The 22315-nt window shown below is 49.7% G+C and overlaps 1 protein-coding gene and 1 non-coding gene across 2 annotated transcripts in view; both read left to right on the plus strand.

Moving 5' to 3' along the window:
* Positions 1–203: 203 nt before the first annotated feature.
* FOXK1 (forkhead box K1) overlaps positions 204–22315 on the plus strand; it is an 87288-nt gene continuing 65176 nt past the window's right edge. The window contains exon 1 of the mRNA XM_010370752.2: positions 204–794. Coding sequence (XP_010369054.2) covers positions 229–794 — 566 coding nt within the window. The 5' untranslated portion in view covers positions 204–228. The remainder of the gene's footprint in view (positions 795–22315) is intronic.
* LOC115898500 lies at positions 7683–7790 on the plus strand. The gene has a single exon (XR_004058225.1). It is a non-coding gene; the product is annotated as a small nucleolar RNA U13 (small nucleolar RNA).

The raw sequence follows: 22315 nt of genomic DNA on the forward strand, positions 1-22315 counted from the left end.
AGCCCTGCCGGCACAGGCCTCGCCCCCGGCCCCCAGCTGGCGCGCGCCCCGTGGGCTGCGCTGGGCGGGACAGGCTGGCGGGCGAGGCGCATGGTGGGCTGGGAGGCTCCGCTCCGCGCCGCCGCGATCTGGTCCGGGTTTCCGCGCCCGCCCAGCGCCCCGGCCTCCCCGCCCCCCGCGCCGCCGCTGCAGCCGCCGCCGCCGGAGGCCGCTCGGAGCCGCGCGAACATGGCCGAAGTCGGCGAGGACAGCGGCGCCCGCGCCCTGCTCGCGCTGCGCTCGGCGCCCTGCAGCCCCGTGCTGTGCGCCGCAGCCGCAGCCGCCGCCTTCCCGGCGGCCGCGCCCCCGCCGGCCCCAGCGCAGCCCCAGCCTCCGCCCGGGCCGCCGCTGCCGCCGCCGCCGCCGCTGCCTCCGGGCGCGATCGCGATCGCGGGCGCGGGCTCCTCCGGGGGGTCCTCCGGGGTATCCGGAGACTCCGGGGGCGCGGGCGCAGCGCCGGCCCTGGTGGCCGCGGCGGCCGCCTCTGTGCGGCAGAGCCCGGGGCCGGCGCTGGCGCGGCTGGAGGGCCGCGAGTTCGAGTTCCTCATGCGCCAGCCCAGCGTCACCATCGGCCGCAACTCGTCGCAGGGCTCGGTGGACTTGAGCATGGGCCTGTCCAGCTTCATCTCGCGGCGCCACCTGCAGCTCAGCTTCCAGGAGCCGCACTTCTACCTGCGCTGCCTCGGCAAGAACGGCGTCTTCGTGGACGGGGCCTTCCAGCGGCGCGGCGCGCCCGCCTTGCAGCTGCCCAAGCAGTGAGTGCCCCCCGCGACCCCCGCCGCCCGCACCCGGGGCTCACCCGCGACCTCGATCTCTGAGGCCCAGGCCTGGGGATCCCCCTACAGCCTACCTGGCCTGAACCCCCACCACCCCCAGCTACCCCCGGTAACCCCCGACCGGCCTGGACCCCGGGGTCCACCCCGACCCCCGCCTCCTGGGTCCCTGGGGTCACCTAGACCCCAATTCTGGACCCTCCGGCCGGAGGATTCTCCTCCACTTTCCCCGGCCTGGACACCCCGTCGCTTCCGACCTCTACCGGCCTGGACTCTGGGGTCAACCCCTACCCACACCTCGCGGCTCCTGGGGTCACCCCTGACCTCATCTCCCACCGGCCTGGGCTCCTGGAGCCACCCCTACCCCAAGCCCACCTGGCTGGGCCTCTTAGGTCACCCCTGACCCAGATCCCTGCTGCCCCCCAGCTCCCACTGGCCTGGACTCCGTGGTCATTCTTAACGCCTACTGGCCTGGATTCCTGGGGTCGTTTACCTCCCCACCCCGCCTAAACACGCAAGGTCAACCGTGACCCCCACTTCCTAGGCCCCCACCCCCCCGGGGCCACCCCTGACCACTAACCCCACAAGCCTGGGCTCGCAGGGCCACTCCCACCCCAGCTCCACCCAGCTGGGTCACTGAGGTCACCCTGACCCCAGTCCCTGTTGCTTGGGCCTGGGGACCACCCTCAACCCTTCCAGGTCACCCTGGACCCCACCAGCTTGAACTCCAGGGTCACCCCAGCCTGGCCTGGTTCTCAGGACTACCCCCGACCCCCACCAGCCAGGGCCTCAAGTCACCTCAGTGCCTGATCCCTGCCGTCCTGGACCCCAGTGGCCACCTCTGACTCTGTCTGGTCTGGATCCTTGGGCCACCCTCACCCCATCCAGTCTGGGTCCTGGGGAGCCCCAGCACACTCACCTAGGACAGTGGGAAGGGTGTTGCTCCGGGAAGTGCGAGGACCCTAGGAGTTTGGACTGTGCTGAAGGAGCAGAGGCCTGGCAGGGAGGGGAGAGGACAGGAAGCCCGTGCCTCAGTTTATCTCGCCAGTGAGTGATCCTGGGATGGTGTAGCAGGACCCCAAGCTCGAATTAGATTCCCCTGGGCCCGAGGTCGCCAGGGCAGAGAGACCCAGCTGGGCCTGGATAGCTGCCCAGGCCTGTTGGTGCCTTTTCAAAGCATCCCGTGGTCACCTCCCGCCCATTCCGGTTCCCTCCTTTCCAGCTCCACCGCCTGCCCTCCGCACCCTCTGCTCTACCCCGGACCTCAAGGTCTGTTGATCAAGAGAAAGCCTGTTTAATTACTCATTTCCTCTGGAGCCACTTTCTTTTTCTATTTAGTGATTGCCTCTAACTCATCACCAGTGTTTATATTTCTTAAGTGTGGTTCTCGTTCCAGGGTTGTCTAATTACTCCCTTTTATAAACGCCTTGCGTCTGGGGAATTTTTGCTGGGGTAATTCCCAGAGCCCAAAGTTTGTGTCTGTAAACTTCTCCCCATTTTTAGAGCCTTGGCATGTTTGGTTACAAATATCGCATTGAATAATTTACAATGCAACATCAACAATGACTCACTCCCTCTTGGGGCGTGAGAGGGGAAGTATACCTTTTCCTAGCCATGCTGAAAGGTGTGCATTTTGGTAAAATTAGAACTCAGGAGATAACAAAGTTGTTCTTTGCCTCAGTTAGTACTCTGTTCTCTCTTTTCCATAACCAATATACTCTCTTTCGTTTGGGGTCATTAAATGCATTTGCTGGCCACTCTCCCCTCCAGTAAGAAAATGACTGGTAGGCTCCCCAGGCCCCCCTGAGAGGCCTGCTTTACAGATGCACTTTTATGTAACTCAGGTTCACCAAATACTTCCATTAAACAGTCTTGTTTTCAGGTTTCCTGTGCCAGCCATGGAAACAGGTACACTCCCCAGTCAGACCCAGCTTTAGTGAATCTTGAAGGAGGTTTTCACGGTATTTTTTTTTTTCTAACTCAAGGGGAAAAAAATTCGACCTCAGATCGTCTACGAATAGGCCAGTAGCAGGTTTGTTATTTATGAAGTGTTATCAGTGTATACAGTCCTTGCACATTTATGCTCCAGGGAGCTCGTGTTCTCAGTGGGTGCATTACCAGGCATCGTGGTGGAGCTGTCAGGCTACACGGATGCCCGCCTGCTGACTTGGTGCATTAGATGTGTGTGAAGTGCTCGGCCCACTGTGCCTGTCTGTTTTTATTTGACTTCACCTGCACATGTGAGCAATATCTATGTAGGCAGCAATGTAAAATTTACAAGAACAAAGCACATGTGCAGAAGGAAAAACATTAACTGGATGTCCACGTCCACCCTTCTAGAAAAGAGCTGTTTGCTTCTTTTTTCTTTTTTCTTTTTTGTCACGGAGTCTTGCTCTGTTGCCCAGACTGGTGTGCAATGGCTTACTGCAAACTCCACCTCCTGGGTTCAAGTGATTCTCCTGCCTTAGCCTCCTGAGTAGCTGGGATTACAGGCACATACCACCACGCCCAGCTAATTTTTTGGATTTTTAGTAGAGACGGGGTTTCACTGTGTTAGCCAGGATGGTCTCGATCTCCTGACTTTGTGATCTGTCCCCCTCGGCCTCCAAAGTGCTGGGATTACAGGCGTGAGCTACTGTACCCGGCCTCACTTTTTTTTTTTTTTAATTTTAGAAAACTTATACCTAAGTAGTCACATATGTAGCACAGGCTGTTATAAACTTCTTTTTGGTTAGGTAAAGATTCTTTTTTTTTTTTTTGAGATGGAGTCTCTCTCTCTGTCGCCCAGGCTGGAGTGCAGTGGCGCAATCTCAGCTCACTGCAAGCTCTACCTCCCGGGTTCACGTCATTCTCCTGCCTCGGCATCCCTGGGAGCTGGGACTACAGACGCCGCCACCATGCTCGGTTAATTTTTTGTATTTTTAGTAGAGACGGGGTTTCACTGTGTTAGCCAGGATGGTCTCGATCTCCTGACCTTGTGATCCGCCTGCCTCAGCCTCCCAAAGTGCTGGGATTACAGGCGTGAGCCACTGCACCCTGCCTGGTTAGCTAAAGATTCTTAAGCCTGGCTGGGTGTGGTGGCTCATGCCTGTAATCCCAGCACTTTGGGAGGCCAAGGTGGGTGGATCACTTGAGTTCAGGAGTTCAAGACCACCCTGGTCAATGTGGTGAAACCTTGTCTCTACTAAAAATACAAAAATTAGCTGGGCATGGTGGCTCGCGCCTGTAGTCCCAGCTACTTGGGAGGCTGAGGCAGAAGAATCGCTTGAACCCGGCAGCGGAGGTTGCGGTGAGCTGACATCACGCCACTGCACTCTATCCTGGGCGACAGAGCAAGACTCTATCTCAATAAAAAACAAAACAAAACAAAAAACAAAAAATGCTTCTTAAGCCTGTTATGTTGAAAGTCATCAAGAAATTTTAAGGATTTCAGAGCAAGGAAGTTAGATGCTTAAGTTTTTGTCACCCTAAGTGGGAAATTCATCACCGAATGTCAGGAATTACTGTGTCTGTTTTCTCTCGGGCTTTGGTACCTGCTATTGCCATTGCTACTGGAAATTGTGAATTTCTTTATTGTAAACTACAAATTCTCTTGCTGCGTTGGAATGTGATTGCCTTGGACATGCTTGGATTTGGTGGGAGGTCTATGTTGTGTTGGTGCCCACACCATTTTCCAAAGCTGTGTGGTGCGGGGCTGCCCTCTTCACCTTGGGACAGGTGCATGCCACACACACTTCCTGTACGGCTCCCACTCAGGAAGGATGCCAGAATTCACCCCTATTTGTTACTGGAGGTATATAATTCCAAATCTTCAATATTTTTAATTATTGGCGGGGGGAAAAAAAATGACTTGTGACCCAGCTTAGAGCTGATCTTGCTCCACTGGGTGTCTGACACTATGCGTGGTGGGTAAGCATCTCGCCAGAGCCCCCAGGCACAGGGGAGAGTGCGTGGATTCTGATTCAGGTTTGCTTGGTGTTGAGTTGGAGGAACTGCCCGGGTCTCCGTCCTAGCGTTTCTCCTAGACCATAAGCTGCCTGTGGCTGGGGCCGAGAATTTATGATCTTTCACCAGAGACCTAGCGCAGGCACTGGCTGGTATTAGGTACACAGCAACTGAGTTCTGTTTGTTGAGTAAACAAATTAATGACTAAATGAATTTGCAGCTTCCGTAGGAGAAAAATAGTGTCATCGATTTAGCCTGGTGTCCTAAAAGCACCATGAGCCTGTCATGGGGGGGAATTCAGACAGCCTTCTTCGGTTATGGGGAAGTGGGGGTGAGGTGTGTGTGTGCTGCCATTCTTGATGTCACTTAATTTTTTTTTTTTTGAGATGGAGTTTCCCTCTGTTCCCCAGGCTGGAGTGCAGTGGCGCGATCTCGGCTCACTGCAAGCTCCACCTCCCGGGTTCACGCCATTCTCCTGCTTTAGCCTCCTGAGTAGCTGGGACTACAGGCGCCTGCCACCACGCCCTGCTAATTTTTTTGTATTTTTAGTAGAGACGGGGTTTCACCATGTTAGCCAGGATGGTCTTGATCTCCTGACCTCGTGATCTACCCGCCTCAGCCTCCCAAAGTACTGGGATTACTGACGTGAGCCACCGCGCCTGGCCTTTTTTTCCCTTTTTGCATAGTTAATGTGTCCAACTGAATTCTTGGTTTGTTTGTTTGTTTTTGTTTTTTTGCGACAGTCTCACTGTGTCGCCCAGGCTGGAGTGTGGGGGTGTGATCTCAGCTCACTGCAACCTCCGCCTCCCAGGTTCAAGCGATTCTCCTGCCTCAGCCTCCTGAGTAGCTGGGATTACAGGCGCACATCACCACACCCAGCTAATTTTTGTATTTTTAGTGGAGATGGGGGTTTCACCATGTTGGCCAGGCTGGTCTGGAACTCCTGACCTCAGGTGATCCACCCGCCTTGGCCTCTCAAAAGTGCTAGGATGTCAGGCGTGAGCTGCTGCGCCCGGCCCCAGCTGAATTCTTGATGCCACTTAATTTTGAATTTCAATTACCCAATTCAAAATTCAACAGATTTGCTTTTCTCATGAACCTGAGACCCTGTGTGTATCCCATACTTGCTTTTCTCTCTTTCTCTGCAACCTTTTCCCCCAATATTTTTATAGTAAATGTGGATTGCTTGAATAATTACAATGAGAACAAGACTTCTGTTTGTGGTAACTTTGAGTGGTAAGATTCATATGGGTGTCTTTTTTTCTTTATACTTTTCTGTGTTTTCCATGTTTTCTGAAGTGAATGTGGTTACTTTTTTAAATTATTTTTTAATTATGTAGAGACGGGGTCTTACCATGTTGCCCAGGTTAGTCTGGAACTCCTGGCCTCAAACGATCCTCCCACCTTGGCCTCCTAAAGTGTTGGGATTACAGGTGTGAGCCACCATGCCCAGCTGCTTTTTTAAAAACACACTTTTGATCATGGACAATTTCAAACCTAGACATAGAGGAACAAGCTTCCACATGGCTGTTGCCGGCTTCAGCAGCTATCATCGTGTGGCAGTCTTCTTTATCTTCACCCCCATTCACCTTTCCCCCTCGCCCCAGTTATTGAGAAGCAAATCACAGATGTCATCTTACTTTGTCTATAAATATTTCAACCAAAATTTCTAGAAGATAAGAATTCTTAAAAAAAAAAAAAAACAAACCACAGTGTCATTATCACACCTAAAAAATGAATAATAATTTCTTACTGTCCTCAAATAATCAGTGCGTAGGTTTCTCTTACCGTCTGCATAGTTGTTTTCTTTTCTTTTCTTTTCTTTTTTTTTTTTTTTTGAGACAGAGTCTTTGCTCTGTCGCACAGGCCGGCGTGCAGTGGCACTATCTTGGCTCACTGCAACCTCTGCCTCCCAGGTTCAAGCGATTCTCCTGCCTCAGCCTCCCAAGTAGCTGGGATTACAGGCATGCAACACCACACCCGGCTAATTTTTGTTTTTCGTAGAGATGGGGTTTCACATATTGGCCAGGCTAGTCTCGAACTCCTGTCTCCAGTGATCCGCCCGCCTCAGCCTCTCAAAGTGTTGAGATTACAGGCGTGAGCCCCCAGGCCCGGTGCCCACTGCTTTTTTCTCATGGGGTCTTTTGTCCTGTGTAGTTCCCCATACCCTGCCTTTGCAATTGGATTCTGCCAGCATCTGTTCACTATGTCCCTTCCCCTTGTCATTTCTGTAAACTGGTGACTAGATCCGGGGATTCCATCAACTCAAGTGTGTTTTGTTTTGCTTTGTTTTGCTTTTTTGCCAGAACTGCCTTATAGGTGGTGGTGCGTGCAGAGGTGAAAATGTCTGGGTGTCCCCCCTAATTTGTAAGATTAGCAGCTTTTGGTGATCATTGCCTGGGTCCCTTAATTTGTTCTTACCTGTACTTTTTTTTTTTTTTTGAGATGGAGTTTCACTCTTGTCACCCAGGATGGAGTGCAGTGGCACCATCTTGGCTCATTGCAACCCCTGCCTCCCAGGTGCAAGCAATTCTCCTGCTTCAGCCTCCCCAGTAGCTGGGATTACAGGCGTCGACCACCATGCCTGGCTAATTTTTGTATTGTTAGTAGAGAGGGAGTTTCGCCATGTTACCCAGGCCAGTCTTGAACTCCTGACCTCAGGTGATCCGCCTACCTCAGCCTCCCAGAGTTCCGGGATTGCAGATGTGAGCCACCGTGGTGGCCCCCTGTACTTTTTTGTAGTTCATTTTGGCTGCCAGCATGGATACGTGCCTGGGTTACCATGCCCCAGCTGCTGAGAGGTGCATTGTGAATGGCAGGTGTTATGGATCACAGCCTCTGCACATGTGCCAGGAGAAAAAGTAATTGTAACCACCAAAGCGTTTTACTACGTAAATGTTTTAGCCCCTATAAAAACATCCGGAGATCCTTTTGTTGTTCATGAGCCTGACAATTGGGTGTTTTCACGTGGCGGCATGTGAGATGTGCCACCCTGGAACCTTGTTACGACGTGGGCAAATTACCTGTCTGACCTGAAAAATAATTAATAAATAAAACATACGGAAGCCAGTTTCGCATGGCTATTTCCAACTGGTCACTTGAAGAATATCGAATTATACAATTACTTATACATTGTATAACCATCATAAAATTAGTCACAGATTTTGACATGACATTATCTTGAAATTAATTGGAAAAGTGCCCCAGACCTGGGGAAGTTGAACGCCTCACTACGTGGCATCAAGGACGGTCACGGCATTCCTCTTCTCCTGGGGTTTTCCCACCCTTGTCACTGCCCTCACCCAGTCCCCTTAGGTGACCCAGTGCCTGAGTGGGTCATGCTTGGCTGGTGCAGGAGTGGTCGTATGTGCTGAGCTGGGCTTTGCACTTGGGACAAGAGAGGGTGTCAGATCAGTCTCTTTCCAGTGGGTAGATGTGAAAACTCAGATGGTGCTGTCTCGCTTCTCCACGTGAAGGATCAGCCTGCAGTGCCAAAGGCGATGGGAAGAGCTGTGATTAGGCAGGGTTGGTCTCTTAGTGAAGGAAGCCACGGAGGAGACAAAGAGGGGCATCAGGCCTGACTCCTGAGACCTGGTGGCCCCAGGACTGGAGAGGAGCAGATCCAGGTGCAAGATCTGAAGGAAGGAACGTTCCCGTTGGGTGATGGTTTTCAGCCGGACCTAGGGAAAAAAATCGCTGCTGTAGAGGTTGGTGGGGAGCTGCTTCGCGGAACGGGGTGAAGCTTTAGTTTTAGTCCGGTGGTATCCTGATAGTCAAAAAATGAAATGCGGCATCTCCAAATAAAGTCTTTATTCTGGTTTTTTGCTAGTTGGCAGTTATTGTGTATCACATGTATTTGTTCCAAGTGAGACTGTCAACTTGTTAAAAGTTACTTTAAAAAGCTCTGTGGGCACATAGCAAGTACATTGGGTCGATGTTAAAAATATGAGCCACTTTCTAGTATTTGGTGCATGTTGAATTTCTTGGGCTTGCCGCCCATTTAAGAGAACTTACATAGGATTTTAAAAGTCAGTCTCTGAGGAGGGTGCTGTCATGTAGTGTCATTGAACTGAATTTAGAATATTCGCATGAAAGCCTTTGTCATATTGATGGAGGAATAGGGTTTGTGGGTGCTAAAAGTGTAGGATGTAGTGGTGTTCTTATTTAGTATTTTTGAAAAGACGCAGCTATGTTTAAAATTGTGTGCTGAAATGAGACTAAAGCATTTGATTTGGAGATAGAGTAATTTACGATTTGCTGTTTTTGCATCTTGTGAATGTCAGAGGATAAACTTGCTAAATTAATGACAACTCAAATTGCAGCAATGCCTCATTTCCATAATTACTCTACATTTAAAGCATTTCATATTAAAATGAGAGGATTGTATAAAATGTTTTTAGTTTGATTTCCTGGAAATAGGCCCCTGCGTCGTGACTTGTTGGGTGATCTTGTACTTAATTTTCATTGCGACTATTACTTTTCACGAGTTTCTAGTTTCCTGGTAAAATGTTGCCAGGTAATTAAAAAGGATAAAAACCAGAATGTGCGTGTGAGTGTAGCTGGTGAGTTTACAAAGCGAAACCAAGAAGGCGTGCGGCTTGCTGCCAGGAGTCGGAGGAACCAGGGTTCAAGAACTCGCCTCACCTGACCCATTTCTACAGTGTTGACGATGTATATTTTCCTTGGATGCTGTGAAGATGAGTTTGGGCGTGTTTTGCTTTACTTGAACATAACAGTTCCATCATTAAATCATGAACTGCTTGCAAAGAGTAGCTTTTCTCTCCTTAGAAGAGTTTTCAGGAGGTAGACAAACTGATCAACAGGCGTACAGAATACAGATGGGGAATTTTTTTTTTTTTTGAGACACAGCCTCCCTCTGTCTCCCAGGCTGGAGTGTAGTGGCGCGATCTCGCCTGACTGCAACCTCTGCCTCCCAGGTTCAAGCAATTCTCCTGCCTCAGCCTCCCAAGTAGCTGGCATAACAGGCACGTGCCACCACGCCCAGCTAATTTTTGTATTTTTAGTAGGGACGGGGTTTTACTGTGTTGGCCAGGCTGGTCTCGAACTCTTGACCTCAAATGATCCACCCACCTCAGCCTCCCAAAGTGCTAAGATTACAGGCGTGAGCCACCACGCCCGGCCCTGGTGGGGATTATATACATGATTTGATGAAGAATCTCGTCTGCCCTCAGTCTTGCATTGAACCTTGCTGGGAAAGGTGTGAACTGTCTTCCATGTTTCCTCAGAGGATGCTGAGCTCTGATCATGTTGCCGCCCTGCCCAGAAACCTCAGTAGCTCCCGTGTTCCCAGGGGGTGAGGCCCTGCCCCTCAGCAGACACCCTGGTATTCTGAAGCTGCTCCCCTAACCTGTTCCCCTAAGTGTCAAAGGGCATGGTTCTCTTTGGGCAGAATGACTGCTGGACATTCTCTGCTTATACGAGCAATTCCTAGACATGTTTTAGTCTCAGGACGTTTTTATACTCTTGAACTCCTACACATTACTGGGGACCCCAAAGAGCTTTGGTTTATATGGGCTCTATCTGTTGACGCTGACCGTATTAGAAATTAAAATATACATATTTATTCATCTACTCAAAAATAGCAATAATACTCTATTTCAAAAATATTTTTATGAAACAAATATATTTCCCCCCCAAAAAATAGAATAAGAGGTTTTTTGGTAGAACTCTGTAATGTCTGGCTTAATAGAAGACAGCTGGAATCCATGGCTGCTTCTGCTTTCAGTCGGCGTTGATGCATGTTTAGGCTGAAGTACATGGAGAAAAGCCAGCCTCCTGAGGACACGTAGTTGGAAAAGGGAGTGTTTTTGTAGCCTTTTCAGATATTGTGGATGTTCCTGGATGCCTCACTAAAACCTGACAAGGGATAGTTTCTTTTTTTGTTGTTTTGTTTTGAGACGGAGTTTCGCTCTGTTGCCCAGGCTGGAGTGCAGCGGCACGATCTCAGCTCACTGCAACCTCCGCCTCCCAGGTTCAAGCGATTCTCCTGCCTCAGCTTCCTGAGTAGCTGGGATTACAGGCACGTGCCACCACGCCCGGCTAATTTTGTATTTTTAGTAGAGATAGGGTTTCATCATGTAAGCCAGCTGGTCTCGAACTCTTGACCTCAGGTAATCTACCTGCCTCGGCCTCCCAAAATGCTGGGATTACAGGCGTGAGCCACTGCGCCCGGCTGGGTAATTTCTTTTTATTTATTTATTTTTTTGAGACAGCGTCTTGCTCTGTCGCCCAGGCTAGAGTGCAGTGGTGCAATCATAGCTCACTGTAGCTTCGCCCTCCTGGGCTCAAGCAGTCCTCTTGCCTCGGCCTCCCAAGTAGCTGGGACTACAGGTGAGCACCACCAAACCAGTTAATTTCTTTTATTTATTTATTTATTTAGTTAGTTAGTTAGTTAGTTAGTTAGTTTTGGTTGAGATGGGGTCTTACTGCGTTTCCTTGGCTGGTCTCAAACTCCTGGCCTTAAGTCATCCTCTGCTGTAATGTCCATGGATGTTTTATACTGTGTTACGTTAAAACCTGTTGCTCTATCTTTCATTTTGAATGAATCTTTTGCCACCTCTGTGTGACTTTGTAACATCATACTTGGCCATTGGGAAGATTATTGATTGAGTTATGCAGATCTTCTAATGTTAATATAATTATACAAAACAAAGTCTGTTTTATCCTGAGGTTCAGCTCATTGTTAAACTTGGTCTCTTCAAACCCAGAAAGCTGTGTTTTTAAAAACAGAGATTTTTTATAGGAAAAGGCTTTTTGTAGTCAGTTAATTTTTAAATCTGTTTTAAAAGTTGAGTGACACAGCATATTTTTTAATAGACTTTTTATAGAGCGGTTTTAGGTTCACAGCAAAAGCATATTTTTATAGAAATAAAGTTATATAATTTAGTCATTGGCCTTATTAGCATCTTGTGACATGACTTGGCTAAATTTAGTGTATTTTTTTAAATGCACGGTAATTTTTTGATGATTTAGGGTGGCACAATTCATCCTGTTAGTTACTGCTGTTATTTTCCGCGGGAGCCTCTGTCCCCCAGGCTGCTCTCTGATGGTGCCCCTAGCCTTTTAGCCACAGATGTGGGTGTCCCTTCCCCTTGAGAACAGCAGAGTGATGGGGGAGGTGGGACAGGGTTGGGATGTCCCAGATGAGTCCTAAAGTCAGTAACAGAATTTGTCTTTGTTTGTTTGTTTTGTTTTGTGTTTGTTTGATTGATTTTGAGACGATCTTGTTCTGTTGCCCAGGCTGGTCTCCAACTCCTAGGCTCAAGTGATCCTCTAGCCTCTGCCTCCCAATGTGCTCAGGTGTGAGCCACCTCACCTGACTGCAAATAATCTCTTTAAAAAAAAAACTAAAACTTTTTTTTTTTGTAGAGACAGGGTGTTGTTGTCCAGGTTGGAGTACAGTGGCATGATCACAGCTCACCGTAGCCTCTAACTCCTGGGCTCAAGCGATCCTCCTGCCTCAGCCTTCTAAGTAGCTGATACTACAGGTGCCCACCACCATGCCTGGCTAATTTTTTAAAATTATTTTTATAGAGACCAGTGTCTCACTATGTTACCCAGACTGGTCTTGAACTCCTGGGCTCCCATGATCCTCCCACCTGGGCTTCCCAAAATGTTGGGGTTATAGGCCTGAGCCATGCACCCAGCCAGAATGTGTGTGTATGGAGACAGTGTTGTGTGGGATTCTTCATGAAACTTTTCTAGGTTTTGTTGTTGTTGTTGTTGTTTTTAACTTCGAAACATTTACATCAAAATAAGCAGACTTTTTGAAAAACTATGCCACTTCGGATAAACATAAAAATTCATTTTCTCCCTCCCCAGTCTGATAGGAACTCTTGGGGAAATTTCTCTTTCTCTCTCTCTTTTCCTTCTCACGGTAAATCACAGTAAATCAGCAGTACACCGAGAATAAAAGCAGTCTTCTGCCTATTCTGAAAAAGCTTTGCTTTTTGTGATTTGTATCACGCGGGTGAAGGGTCCTGTTTTTTCAAACATACAGTTGTGATGGAGGCTCCTCCCAGCCCCACCCACAGACCCCAACAGTGCCCGGTCTCACAAATGAATTCTGGGGCTTGGTCTTTGTTTTTGTTGGGGGCAGCATAAGGAACCCAAAAATAATATCACAGCCTAGATTTGGAGCTTTGTGCCAGCTTTGTCTGTAGGATGACCGGTGTGGGTCTCACCTGGTGGCCGGGAGTCCACAGGGGTTTGTTAGCAGCAGGGAGCTGCAGGGCGCCTGTCAGCGGAGACCGTCTCATTCCCCAAACCCAGGAGCCAGAGGGACTGACGCCTGGATAAATGCACAAGCCGCCGCGGGTGGGATTAGTCGTCTGTAGAAAACCTTCCCAGAAATACACCCTCCCATCCTGTGACTTGGATACAGTTTACCGATGAAATTAGGGAACCTCCTACCCCTTACCAAGAAGCTGTGGCTGGAACTCAGTCAATGAAAAGTGATTTGTAAACTTAGTAACTCTTTGGAGCTGACTTCGAAAGAATGTTTAAAATGATAGCTGATACTGCCAGACAACAGAGCAGGCCGACCTCAGCCGTGAGGTTCCAGAAGAAGGAAAACTGCAGAGCTTGTGTTCGCTACCTCTGCCCTTGGGATGGAGCCATTCTGTCTGCTTGGCCTTACAGCCCTGGCATTGGGAACAGTGATTCATCGCTGTTTGATGAAAACATCTTTCCCTTAAGAACATCCACCTCCCTTGGGTTGGAGTCCATATTAACCAGGGAACGCTTGCAGCCCTAATTTGGTTCCTAACCTGCAAAAAGATTCTGCTAGACTCTCCACCTTCCTTTGCAATTCTCTTTTTCTCCGTAAGTTGTGGTGTGGACAGATTTTACAGGCCTGCCCACCCTTGGATTGGCCAGTCAGGGATTGGCCATGGCGAGTCTAGAACTTTCTGTGGTGGTAGAAATGTTTTATATCTGTGCTGTCCAACATGGCTGCCGCTAGGCATGTATGGCTGTTGAGTGTTTGAAACGTGGCTCAAGGCCGGGCGCGGTGGCTCGCGCCTGTAATCCCAGCACTTTGGGAGGCCAAGGTGAGAGGATCACCTGAGTTCAGGAGTTTGAGACCACCCTGGCCAACATGGTGAAACCCTGTCTCTACTAAAAATACAAAAATTAGCTGGGCATGGAGGCTCACGCCTGTAGTCCCAGCTACTCAGGAGGCTGAGGCAGGAGAATCACTTGAACCTGGGAGGTGGAGGTTGCAGTGAGCTGAGATCGTGCCACTGCATTCCAGCCTGGGCAACAGAGCGAAACTCTGTTTCAAAAATAATGATGATAATAAAAATAAAATGAAATGTGGCTCATGTCACTACAGAACTGAATTTTTCTTTCTTTCTTTTTTTTTTTTTTGAGACGGAGTCTCGCTCTGTCGCTCTGTCGCCCAGGCTGGAGTGCAGTGGCCGGATCTCAGCTCACTGCAAGCTCCGCCTCCCGGGTTCACGCCATTCTCCTGCCTCAGCCTCCCGAGTAGCTGGGACTACAGGCGCCTGCCACCACGCCCGGCTAGTTTTTTTTTTTTTTTTTGTATTTTTTTTAGTAGAGACGGGGTTTCACTGTGTTAGCCAGGATGGTCTCGATCTCCTGACCTCGTGATCCGCCCGTCTCGGCCTCCCAAAGTGCTGGGATTACAGGCTTGAGCCACTGCGCCTGGCCAGAACTGAATTTTTCATTTGGCTGTAGTATTTTTTTTTTCTTGTTTTTTTTTCTTTTTTTTTTGGAGACAGGGTCTCACTCTGTCGCCCAGGCTAGGGTACAGTGGTGCAATCGTGGCTCACTGCAGCTTCTAGCTCCCAGGGTTCAGATGATCCTCCCACCTCAGCCTCCTGGGCAGCTGGGACTACGGGTGTGTGCCACTACGCCCGGCTCATTTTTGTATTTTTTATAGAGACGGGGTTTTACCATGTTGTCCAGGCTGGTCTTGAACTCCTGGGTGCAAGCAATCCACCCACCTCAACCTCCCAGAGTGCTGAGATTATACACGTGAGCCACCGCCTCTGGCCCCAGCATTAGTTTTTAAGTTAAATTGAAGTGGCCATACACGCTGCTGGTCAGCAGTGCCCTTGAAAAGTTGCAGGTCTGCGAGTTCCCTGGTGACTGGGCGTGGCCACTGCCTCAGTTTGCCCCATTGACCTCAGCGGCACAAGTATGATTTTCTGCAGTTGGCTTTGAGGTGGAAACGATCGGAAAGGTCTGGTCAAGGCTGTGGGATTTTGCAGACCACCGAAGTTGTCTGTGGTAACAAGATGTCCTAAGGCAGGAAGCCCGCCCACCGAAGTTGTCTGTGGTCACAGGGCGTCCTAAGGCAGGGAGCCCACCCACCAGACCCCTGTTAAAGGCTCTTTGCTTAATAAGCCCTCCGAGTACTCGTGCTTTGAGCTCATGGAACTTGCGCAGTGGTGATTAAGCATTGGTGTGAATACCGCATATCTCTGTCTCCCAGAAGCTGCGAGTCCCTTGAAGGCAGGGGCTGGTTCTTTCGGGAGGCATTTTGTTCTCAGTTCCTCGCCCAGTGCCAGTGAAGACACATTTACGGGTGTCATCTGCTGTAACCTGCTAGCTCTTCTAATAGATAAACCGCAAAACCTTGCCCATGGAAAGTCCACAGTAGATGTTCCTGAATGGTGGGCAGAAAATGCCTCCTCCGGGTCGGGCAGGGTGGCTCATACCTGTAATCCCAGCACTTTGGGAGGCTGAGGCGGGTGGATCACTTGAGGCCAGGAGTTCGAGACCAGCCTGGCCAATATGGCCGAAACCCCATCTCTACTAAAAATAAAAAATCAGCCAGGCATGGTGGCGGGTGACTGAGGCAGGAGAATCCCGTGAACCCGGGAGGTGGAGGTCACAGTGAGCTGAGATCATCCCACCACTGCACTCCAGCCTGGGCAACAGAGCGAGACTCTGTCTCAATAAACAAAAAAAGAAAATGCCTCCCTCAGGGTGTGATTCAGGGACCTAGGCTGGCACTGTCTGGAGACCGGCGGCCTGGGCATGGCGGTGCCTGCTGCAGTGCTGTCTGCATCTGGAGGAAGAGAGGGAGGCTCGGGGAGGCCAGGCCCAGAAGCAGCAGATCTCACTTCCACTCAAGCCAGTGACCAGAGCTCAGTCTCCGGCCACCCCAAGGGAAGGCAGCATGCTCAGGAAGAAGATGACAATGGCTCGCTGAACAGCTAGCCAGTGGTCGTGGCCAACTTTTCAGATCAAGGTAGCCAGCTGCAGCCTGTGGGCCAGACCCTGCCAGCCGCCTGTGTTTGTAAATAAGTTTTATTGGAACACACCACACACATTTGGTAAGTGCTGTCTGTGGCTCCTGAGCTGAGCCAGAGACCATGTGGACCCCAGAGCCTGTGTTAGTTCGTTCTGGCCACGTCCGGTGGCCCGTCTGCACACCCCTGCCCTAGGCCACAGACGTCTACTCTTCCACATCAGTGCGTTTCACCCGGGTTCATCAGCACCTTTTATTACCAGTTTCTCTCCACATCGAACTGCCGGTGTTTCTTGTCATGTTGAGTCCTGGGTTTTGGGAATATGAAGATCTTTTTTTCTTATTTTCTAAAGGTTAGTGTTTACATACAGGAAAGGTAGGCTGTGTGTGTGTGTGTGTGTGTGTTTCTTTGGTATGAGTTTTATAATACTAATTTTTTTTTTCTTTTGTTGTTTTGAGATGGAGTCTCGCTCTGTCATCCAAACTGTAGTGCAGTGGCGTGAACTCAGCTCACTGCAACCTCCACTTCTTGGGTTCAAGCGATTCCTCTGCCACAGCCTCCCGAGTAGCTGGGATTACAAGGGTGTGCTATCACATCCAGCTAGTTTTTGTATTTTTAGTAGAGATGGAGTTTCACTATGTTGGCCAGGCTGGCCTTGAACTCCTGACCTCAAGTGAACCTCCTGCCTTGGCCTCCCAGTGTGCTAGGACTACAGGCAAGAGCCACTGCGCCCAGCCCTAATTTGTTATTAACATTTTACATTTTGAAAAAGTTGCATGCCTCCAAAAATGTTGCAAGACGTGTCCAAATAACTCCTGCATGTCCTCTGCCCAGATTTGTTCATTTTTAGTGCTCTGCCATGTTTAGCATTTTCTCTATGTATGGTATCTGAGAGTGAGATATATATGAGATATGTATATATGTTTGTGTGTGTGTGTATATATATATATATATATCGTGCCCTTTTTCTTAATACCACAAGATGCATTTCCTAAGAATAAGGATTTTTTTTTCTTTTCGTTTCATCATATGCAAGAATAAGGATATTTTATTCATGCCCACCCCAGGATACCCAAAAAAGGAATGGAGGATATTTTACATAATCACAGTCTGTTATTAAATTTAGGAACATTAATGATGATCCCATATGATTAGCTAGCTCATGTGCAGTCCACGTACCCCTTTGTTGTGGTTGTTGTTGTTGTTTGAGTTGGGGACTCTGTGTCACCCAGGCTGGAGTGCAGTGGCATGATCATAGCTCACTGCAGCCTTGACCTCCCAGGCTCAAGTGGTCCTCCCCCCTCAGCCTCCTGAGTGGCTGGGATTACATCCACATGCTACCACACCCTGCTAATTTTTTTCTGTTTCTAGAAGCTGGGTTTTACCATGTTGCCCAGGCTGGTCTCAAACTCCTGAGCTTAAGTGATCCTCCAACCTTAGCCTCCCGAGTAACTGGAAGTATAGGCCCACGTTACCACGCCCAGCTTACTTTTTATTTTTTACGGAGATGGGGTTTTGCTGTGTTGCCCAGACTGGTCTCAAACTCCTGGCCTCAGGTGATCCTCCCACCTTAGCTTCCTGAGTAACAGGAACTATAGGCCCGCGTTACCACGCCCAGCTTACTTTTTAATTTTTATGGAGATGGGGTCTTGCTGTGTTGCCCAGGCTGGCCTCAAACTCCTAGGCTCAAGCGATCCACCCACCTCGGCCTCCCAAAGTCCTGGTGTTACAGGCGTGCACTACTGTGCCCGGCCCACATACCATTTTTGCCATTTGTCCCAGGATCGCTTAAGCCCCCAGTGCAGTGCTTTGTCCCCAGCTCGGGCTCCAGCCCAGGATGGAGTTTGGCGTGCTGTTGTCCTGTGTTTTTAGTCCTCTTAATCTGGGACAATTCATCAGCCCTTCTTTGTCATTATTGACCTTGACATTTTTAAAAACAAACTGGTTATGTTGTGGGCTGGCTCTCCATATACATTTGTTCAATTTGACAAAATCCCGACTTCAATCAGGTCGAGCATTTTGGCCGTGGGACTCGTGGGGTCCTTATCCACAGGGTTAATTTTTTTTTTTTGAGACGGTCTCACTCTGTCACCCAGGCTGGAGTGCAGTGACATGATTTCGGCTCACTGCAAACTCCACCTCCCGAGTTCAAGTGATTGTCCTATCTCAGCCTCCCGAGTAGCTGGGATTACAGGCACCCGCCACCATACCAGGCTAATTTTTATATTTTTTAGTAGAGACGGGATTTCACTGTGTTGGCCAGGCTGGTCTTGAACTCCTGACCTCAGGTGATCCACCCGCCTCAGGCTCCCAGAGTGCTGGGATTCCAGGCGTGAGCCACAGCACCTGGCCTCACAGGGTTAGTTTTGATCACTTGGTTTAGGTGTTGTCTGGCTGGCTTTTCCACCAAAGAGTTACTGGTTTTTTTTTTTCTTTTGTAAGTAAGTAATTTTTGAGATTCAGTACAAGTGTAAAATATTAATTTTGTATCTAGTCACATTACATTTCTGGTAACAGTTTTTTTTAAATTCATGTGCTTGCATTTCCTAGGTCATAATCCTCATGTGCAAATAATAATTCTTCTCTTTGTTCCAGTATCTTAGATCTCATTTCTTCATGTTGTCTGGTTGAATCAACTAGGACCTCCAAATAACCTTGACTGGGTACCATGATAATGGGCTCCTTCTTGTTTCTAGCTGGGAAAGAAATGCCTGTAAAGCATTTCAGAGTCAGTGGTGCTCTGCCTGCCTGAGAGCCATTTCCGTCGGGAGGCCTTCCCCGGTGCCCGGCTGAGCTTAGGTCCTACTGGCGTGCACTGCAGCACCCCACGGCACCCCATGTGGCCTGTCATTGTTTGTGGTTATATTTCTCTGAGACACCCTGAGTTTTGTGGGGGCAGGACCATGTTTTTCTTGTTTATTGCATAACCTCAGTCCATACCAATATGCTTGGCACATCGTTGGCACTTTGTAAATAATTGTTGGCAAAATGAATAAACAAATAGGAGAGATCTGAATGCAACAATAACCTGGTCTAAGAAAGTGATCAGAAGTTCTGCTGACTTAGCTTCTAAAGATCTGGCTTTTGCTGAGTGCCCTTGGGCAAGTGGATTGCCCCCGAGCTCCTGTTTTCCCATCTGTAAAGTGGGCACACTTCCTTTTTCATAGGTAATGGCGAGAATTACTAGAGATACATTAGAAGTATTTACTGGGCCGGGTGTGGTGGATCAGTGGGATTACGCCTGTAATCCCCTCCCAGCACTTTGGGAGGCCGAGGTGGGAGGATCGCTTTAAGTCAGACGTTGAAGACCAACCTGGGCAACATGGTGAACCCCGTCTCTACAAAAAGTACAAAAATTAGCCAGGCATGGTATCACGCACCTGTGGTATGAGCTACTCAGGAGGCTGAGGGGGAAGGATCGCTTGAGCCCCGGAAGGTCAGGGCTGCCGAGAGCTATAATCGCACTACTACACTGCACCCTGGGTAGAGCAAGACCGTGTCTTAAGAAACAAATAAACAAACAAACAAACAAGTACTTACCTCAGTGCCTGGCACAGAGACAGTGCTGATACACAAACATCCCACATACATGCATCTGTGCTGTCATCATCGTAGCTGTTACTGGCAAGAATGTATTTTTCATTCTGCAATGTCAGAAGCGGGGTTTGTTGCAGGGCAGTGGGAAATGGCTGCAGTGCTTTGAGCTGCTCACAGTGGAGCAGACTGGCCCTCAGGTCTGCTGAGCTCCCTGCCCCAGCCTGTTCCAGCAAGGGCTGCCACTGACCAGCAAGGCTGTCATTCCTAGGTAGCATCTTGCGCTGGCTGCAGAACGGGTTTGGTATCTCCAAGCTCCCTGCGTCTCTGAAGGCTGCATGATCAGAGCTAAACAGTAGCGGTTTGTTTTATTGTGTTTTTCTGAGCTGCTTATCTAGAAAATGGGAGCTCAAAGGACCAGGGACTGGAAGAGACAACCTCAGGTTTTACCTTGAATTAGTTTGAGTAACGTTTGTCGGGTACAGAAACTGGCCAAAACTTCGGAAGGACACTGAGATAAGAAGGTCTGATCTCAAGACAGCCTCCAGTTTGAGCCACCGTGCCCAGCCAGTTCGTATCTATTTTAAGGTATCTTTTAAATGTGGAAAAGTACAAAGGATATGGAGCAAGTACTATTGACTGGGTGCGGTGGCTCACACTGGTAATCCCAATGCTTTGGGATACTGAGGTGGGAGGATCCCTTGAGCGCAGGAGTTCGGGACCAGTCTGGGCGACATAGCAAGATTCTGTCCCTGCAAAACATAAAAAGTGAAAAATGATCTGGGCATGGTGGTGCTTGCCTGTATTCGCAGCTACTCGGGAGGCCAAGATGGAAAGACTTCCTGAGCCTGGGAGGTTGAGGCTGCAGTGAGCTGTGATCGCACCACTGCACGCCAGCCTGGACAACAGAATGAGACCTGTCTCGAAAAAAAACCCAAAAAGCAGCAACAAAAAACCCAAGTCGTATTGTACCCACTAAGAATCAGTGCTTATTCACATTTTGTCATATTTTTTCAAGCCCTTTTTAAAGAGACACATGACAGATGAAATTGACGTCCCCTGTCCTCTGCCTTCCCCTCCCGTTTCTGTCCCTTCTCCAGAGGCAGCTTCTGGAGGAATTTAATCCTAGTCCTCCTGCATACGTCACATGTACACATAGATATCTAAGAGGCATTTGTTGTTTGTGGTTTTTCTTTTTCTTTCTTTTTTTTTTTGAGATAGAGTCTCACTCTGTTGCCCAAGCTGTAGTGCAATGGCATAATCTTGGCTCGCTGCAACCTCTGCCTCCCTGGTTCAAGTGATTCTCCTGCCTCAGCCTCCGGAGTAGCTGGGATTACAGGCATGTGCCACCATGCCTGGCTAATTGTATTTTTAGTAGAGACAGGGTTTTACCATGTTGGCCAGGCTGGTCTCAAACTCCTGACCTCAGGTGATCCCACCCGCCTCGGCCCCCCAAAGTGCTGGGATTACAGGCGTGAGCCACCACCCCCGGCCAGCATTCATTGTTTAGTTTATGCGAATTTTCAGGTTTGCGTAAGTGGTGTCATGCCATCTTCTTCATGATGCTGTTTTTTGTATTTTCCACTTCTCTGGAAAGATCGCTTCATCGGTTAGCGCCCTCAGACATGCGTAACTCTAATAGGTATAGCCCCCCGTCTTGGATGGGGCCTTGACGGGGCCTGTGGCCTCCTCTCCTGCCTTCCTCTTCTCGGCTCTGACCAGAAGGGATGGAAGCTTGTGTCCCTCTGGGTGACAGAGCCAGCCTGCCCACCCTACCCAGCTTGCGTTCTGGGTTCCTTTGTCCCTGTCCCCAGGGCTGCGTGTCCTGTTCATCCTCCTGAGCTCCTGGCCTGTGTCTCTACCTGAAAGGCCGTCCTTAGCTCCCCCCCGCCAGGTCTGGTTGGGGACCAAGACCCTGGTTGCTTTCAGTGCTGGGTGAGAGCGCCTCTGTGTCGGAGGCTGGGCTGGGTTGGGAAGACTGGCTGTCTCTGGATTCCAGGGCAGGCGGGATTCCAGGGCAGGCGGCTGGGAGGGCGTTTCTGAGGAAGCCCTGTTTTAGCCGAGGTCTAAGTTACCAGCAGGAACTGGCGATGAGGAGTCAGGGAGACAGACCTCCAGCCATTGGGCCTCTCAGCTCTGGGGCGAGGGCAGGGAGGGGGAGGACCCGAGGCAGCAGAGCATTTAGGACGTCGAGTGAGTAAGGCGTGGTGACAGCCTGGCTCTCAGGGCACGGGAGGACAACTCGCCCGAAGTTAGCGGCCCCAAGCCATGTGGAGAACCCGCATCTGCAGGGCTGGTGGCGTCCAGCACAGGACAGAGTCCTGGTGTCCTCACCCCACAAGCCTCCTCCAGGGTGGCCCGACCCTGCTGCACAGGAGGGACAGAGCCACAGAAGGTTGAAGGTGCCCAGGAGACTTGCGTACGTTTTGCTCATCTTAGGGTTGGGGACAGGACATCATTAAGAATTGTTTTTATATCTGACAAAACTAAAAGCTTGAATATTAAAACCAGATGATCCCGGGGAAAGCCGCAGCAGGGGACGGGTGCGCCATGCAATTCATATAGCGCAGCTCCGGCAACCGGGAGCCCGAGGCCCTTCAGTGCTCAAGAGGCACTTTCAGCCTCATCTTTCAGAGCATCATGACTAGATAAAAGTAGATGAAAATGGAATCGCAGCCTGCCGAGAGCTTTAGAGAGACTCCCCCTAACCATGATTTAATCCGGGGAAGGGAGAAAAGTAACACGTGGCAGTCACATTACTTCACGACCATGAAGCCTAAT

Source organism: Rhinopithecus roxellana, chromosome 6 (genome assembly GCF_007565055.1).
Source record: "Rhinopithecus roxellana isolate Shanxi Qingling chromosome 6, ASM756505v1, whole genome shotgun sequence".
NCBI classification, from domain to species: domain Eukaryota; kingdom Metazoa; phylum Chordata; class Mammalia; order Primates; family Cercopithecidae; genus Rhinopithecus; species Rhinopithecus roxellana.